The 5815-nt window shown below is 41.8% G+C and overlaps 1 protein-coding gene across 1 annotated transcript; it reads left to right on the top strand.

Moving 5' to 3' along the window:
- Positions 1-1486: 1486 nt before the first annotated feature.
- LOC117321422 lies at positions 1487-2732 on the top strand (the record flags this gene model as incomplete). Its single annotated transcript, XM_033875843.1, has 3 exons — positions 1487-1623; positions 2106-2232; positions 2566-2732. Coding segments are annotated over exons 1-3 (405 nt in total), but the record flags the coding sequence as incomplete, so codon positions are not given.
- Between the last annotated feature and the right edge of the window lie 3083 nt (positions 2733-5815).

Raw genomic sequence — 5815 nt, 5'->3', positions numbered from 1 at the left:
GAGATTTGATACGAGACATTGTCAATTTATTTAATTTTTGTTGTGAATTCTTTATTGAAGTTTCTGGGTAAGCTGAAATCAAGCCTGTGCCACAATGACAGGTCACATTTTAAATCGTTCACAGAATTAAATTTGCTATAGGAATTTCCAGTTTAAAATAAGCCAGAATAAACTTATTAGACAACATGCCATAAAAGGCGCCTAGTCAATACTGTCAAATGTTGTTTTTTCCCCACTACAACACTAGTTAGTCCACTTGGGACGTTTTAATTTGCTACTAACAAAGTTAAGCCAGTGCTCCGGATAACGTTTTAGATCAGGGAGTGATGTACTCCCTCTGATGAAGGACGGAGTAATCTAGATACTTTTGAGGTCATTGTATGCATACTTAAAATAAACAACACAACAATCTACTTGTTTGTTTTCTATCCCTCCATACTTTACAAAATATGATCTGTGCTTCGAATTCACCGTCAATCCATTCCAGATATAGAAATAAATGGTTTCACATTTTTGCCATTGTTGAATGAAAATTGACATGATGTTTAATTTTACAAATCATTGATAATTTTGTCTATATAAGTCACCATCTTCAGCTTGTTGCCATTCACACTGCACTCCTCATGTCATAATCATTAGTGATCTGAATCCACAGAGCTCTTAGAAGCATACACGGTCAGACTATTGCAACAAACGGCGCTTGGAACAAGCCTTGAAGCATACATCGAGTTATGCGGGGCATTGTCAGTTGAGCTGAAACAAATAGCAGATTTTGGCATTCGAATATTCGTTTGGAATATTTGGGAGTTAATGTCGACACTTAAGAAAATGTAATTATTTCTGATTAACTTAACTGTTTATAGACGATTGAAATGCTTTAAATAATTAACAGTGATATATACAACTGAAGAATGGGCCAGAACAAAGTCGGAAGCTCCCTTTAATAATTGTAAAAAACTTCACCCAGTTTGCCTATTGACGACAACGTGACTGGCCTACCTGATTTACGTGCTTGTGTCTTTCATATTGGCAATGTCAAGAGAAGGAATATTTGTGTTATAAGACCTAGACCAATAAATAATAAAAAAAAATAAAGTTCACTACATAAAACGACCGCAAACAAAATTTTGTTCATACCACTATCAAACTAAAAAACAAATGACATCAACACTTATAACTAATTTTTGAAAATAATTTTCTAATTTAACATATGTTTTATGTACAATTTTACTGGTTTTATATGGGATTCTTTTACTCAAATTTATATGCAACGTCAAATGTCGTATTGTGACGTCACATTATTCGCGCCATTCTCTGAATTTTTTTCATAGTGGTATGAAAAAAAAATCCCAACCAATCAGAAATTTAAGCTGCATTCTGCGTACAAACAATGGACAATTAATTATAATAATTTATCAAAATTGAATATTTTTGTACCTGATGACGAATTCATTAAAGTGGAATATTTCCTTTACCTGATGATGTGTTTATTACAGACATGACTTTGAGTACATGTGCCGACAACTCAACATGGAGGATTCCTCGGCAGAAATTATGGCACAGATTGGTCTGGTTACAGACAGTCGGATCTCCTTCCAGGATTTTATACAGTCCCGATCACAGGTATGTGTGGAAGATCTTTACAACAGGTTTACAGAAATGATTTTAACTGAGTATTATTAATATGGTAGTAAAACAACATACAGGAAAAATTAGGTTAAAGTTAGAAAAGTTGATTAGACTGAGTTTAAAATAATCAAAATTTAGTTAAGATTTGAACGATTGATTTTCCTAAAGAAAACCTATCAGCACGATTTGTATTTGGGATTTTGAACTTGGATGAAAAAAAGCTGTTGATTCATTATTTTTAGAAAAAAAATAGCAAAAGTCTCTAATTTAAAAGCAGTAAAAAAAAAAAACCCCATTGAAAATCTATAGACATGTTGTTTTTTTAAAGTAAATAGAAACAAGATTAAAGAAAAAAACTGAAAATTGAAATACAATGAAAACAAACATTATGGGTTGACTCAGTATGAGGGGAGATAATCAGATGGCCAGTAGAAACACACTGAAGTAGCATTTATAATGTTGTGTTCTGTAAACAGATTCTGGCAGACTCGGACCCCGGTCAGTACATGGACGATACCGGGATAGAGTCTGACCACAGTGGCCTGGTCAAACAGCCTCAGGCCAATATCACCTCATGGCCGACGATGAGCAGCGACAGTTTTGGTATGTTTTCTGTAGAACCCAAAGTGAAACATTTTATATATGGATATTGTATTATCTCATACTCGTGTAGGAATCATCTAATACTCGTGTAGGAATCATCTAATACTCGTGTAGGAATCATCTAATACTCGTGTAGGAATCATCTAATACTCGTGTAGGAATCATCTAATACTCGTGTAGGAATCATCTAATACTCGTGTAGGAAAACTGATCATCTAATACTCATGTATGAATCATTGGATGTTAGACAGTTAATTTTGTTTCGTTATCATCACATCACTGATGTATAATTTTCTATCTTACAATAAAGCTAACATATGTTGTTGTTACTAGGAGCACACTCGGGTAAACCCGACAGTGTCGACTATGACAGTGGAGCACGAGATATGAGCCCAGAACCACCTTCTCTCCAAGCCTTGATGGAAACCCACGACCCAAGTATCGCCCAACAGGCGCACGGTGATAGCAACACTAACGACATGTTGGACCTCGCAAACCGAGTAAGTACTTCACTTTTATATCTAATACTAGGAAACTGGTCTAAACCGGATCTCATTCAGTGGGGTATTCAGTTCAGGTGCTCTAATGCCTCGGATGGAAAATTGATGGTGGGGGGAAAATCCCAGGGTTATGTTATTTGATTTGTAACAGTTACGGAGAAAAGAAAAGGTAGTATATATATATATATATATGTATTCCACATCAGTGAACTCAATCAACTCTGAAAATCACATTTAGATTCAAGCAAAGTCTCTCAATAAGGCTTAAGCTGCTGAACAGAGGATGTGTGATACAGGCCCTTTGGGACTCTATGTGTTTTGTAAAATCTAAACTGTATCAATTTTACAATAATTGTGAAACAAGTTATGTCAACTATAATCACACTTGTGGCTTGTAAGGAAGTGCACAAGGGATCTTACTGTGGTAGGAAAACCCAGAGTACCTTGGGAAACCCATGTGGTCGGCCATGTTACCTGTCACAAGAGAGGTAACCCAGAGTACCTTGGGAAACCCATGTGGTCAGTCATGTTACCTGTCACAAGGGAGGAAACCCAGAGTACCTTGGGAAACCCATGTGGTCAGTCATGTTACCTGTCACAAGGGAGGTAACCCAGAGTACCTTGGGAAACCCATGTGGTCGGCCATGTTACCTGTCACAAGGGAGGAAACCCAGAGTACCTTGGGAAACCCATGTGGTCAGTCATGTGTCCTGTCACAAGGGAGGAAACCCTGAGTACCTTGGGAAACCCATGTGGTCAGTCATGTTACCTGTCACAAGGGAGAAAACCCAGAGTACCTTGGGAAACCCATGTGGTCAGTCATGTTACCTGTCACAAGGGAGGAAACCCTGAGTACCTTGGGAAACCCATGTGGTCAGTCATGTTACCTGTCACAAGGGAGAAAACCCAGAGTACCTTGGGGAACCCATGTGGTCAGTCATGTTACCTGTGGTCGGCCATGTTACCTGTCACAAGGGAGGTAGCCCAGAGTACCTTGGGGAACCCATGTGGTCGGCCATGTTACCTGTCACAAGGGAGGTAACCCAGAGTACCTTGGGAAACCCATGTGGTCAGCCATGTTACCTGTCACAAGGGAGGTAACCCAGAGTACCTTGGGAAACCCATGTGGTCAGCCATGTTACCTGTCACAAGGGAGGTAGCCCAGAGTACCTTGGGAAACCCATGTGGTCAGCCATGTTACCTGTCACAAGGGAGGTAACCCAGAGTACCTTGGGAAACCCATGTGGTCAGTCATGTTACCTGTCACAAGGGAGGAAACCCAGAGTACCTTGGGAAACCCATGTGGTCAGTCATGTTACCTGTCACAAGGGAGGTAACCCAGAGTACCTTGGGAAACCCATGTGGTCGGCCATGTTACCTGTCACAAGAGAGGTAACCCAGAGTACCTTGGGAAACCCATGTGGTCAGTCATGTTACCTGTCACAAGGGAGGAAACCCAGAGTACCTTGGGAAACCCATGTGGTCAGTCATGTTACCTGTCACAAGGGAGGTAACCCAGAGTACCTTGGGAAACCCATGTGGTCGGCCATGTTACCTGTCACAAGGGAGGAAACCCAGAGTACCTTGGGAAACCCATGTGGTCAGTCATGTTACCTGTCACAAGGGAGGAAACCCTGAGTACCTTGGGAAACCCATGTGGTCAGTCATGTTACCTGTCACAAGGGAGAAAACCCAGAGTACCTTGGGAAACCCATGTGGTCAGTCATGTTACCTGTCACAAGGGAGGAAACCCTGAGTACCTTGGGAAACCCATGTGGTCAGTCATGTTACCTGTCACAAGGGAGAAAACCCAGAGTACCTTGGGAAACCCATGTGGTCAGTCATGTTACCTGTCACAAGGGAGGAAACCCTGAGTACCTTGGGAAACCCATGTGGTCAGTCATGTTACCTGTCACAAGGGAGAAAACCCAGAGTACCTTGGGGAACCCATGTGGTCAGTCATGTTACCTGTGGTCGGCCATGTTACCTGTCACAAGGGAGGTAGCCCAGAGTACCTTGGGGAACCCATGTGGTCGGCCATGTTACCTGTCACAAGGGAGGTAACCCAGAGTACCTTGGGAAACCCATGTGGTCAGCCATGTTACCTGTCACAAGGGAGGAAACCCAGAGTACCTTGGGAAACCCATGTGGTCAGTCATGTTACCTGTCGCAAGGGAGGTAACCCAGAGTACCTTGGGAAACCCATGTGGTTGACCATGTTACCTGTCACAAGAGAGGTAACCCAGAGTACCTTGGGAAACCCATGTGGTCAGTCATGTTACCTGTCACAAGGGAGGAAACCCAGAGTACCTTGGGAAACCCATGTGGTCAGTCATGTTACCTGTCACAAGAGAGGTAACCCAGAGTACCTTGGGAAACCCATGTGGTCAGCCATGTTACCTGTCACAAGAGAGGTAACCCAGAGTACCTTGGGAAACCCATGTGGTCAGCCATGTTACCTGTTACCTTTTCATGTCTGATCAGGGAATTGAACCCTAGGTGAAAGGCAAGTGTGTTACCACTGTGCTGACCAACTGATCACCCAACGGAACTGACCACGCAGCCAGACCAACCAACCACCTCACAACACCAACTGACTACCTAACCACCCAACCAGACTGACCACCCCACTAGACCACCTTACCACCCAACCACACCAACTGACCACTTGATCACACCAACTGACCACTTGATCACACCAACTGACCACCCAATATTTATTCAGACCTCTTGACATGATGAATTATATAACTCCCTTGAGTTAACACAGGCTGTCTCTATATGATAAAGTTTCTATAACAAAATCTATGACTTTTTTCAGTGATAGTTACAGTCCTCCATCCTGTAACTTGAAAACTGTCAAGGATAGATAGAGACACAACAGGGAAAATATTTATGACCTTTTGACCGTTTTTGTACAGTAACTGAAAAGTGCCTAGATTAAAAAGGACATCAAGTTATACTGCTCAATAGTGTTAAACTGGCTACTCTGGATTCTCACTGCGTTCTCACCTGACCTTTAGGCCATAAATAGGTAGGTAAAAAGGACCATAAGGACATGTACGGTCAGTGTGGTGGGGCCT

This window comes from Pecten maximus, unplaced genomic scaffold (assembly GCF_902652985.1).
Source record: "Pecten maximus unplaced genomic scaffold, xPecMax1.1, whole genome shotgun sequence".
Lineage (NCBI taxonomy): Eukaryota > Metazoa > Mollusca > Bivalvia > Pectinida > Pectinidae > Pecten > Pecten maximus.
This window is presented reverse-complemented; position numbering and strand designations above follow the sequence as displayed.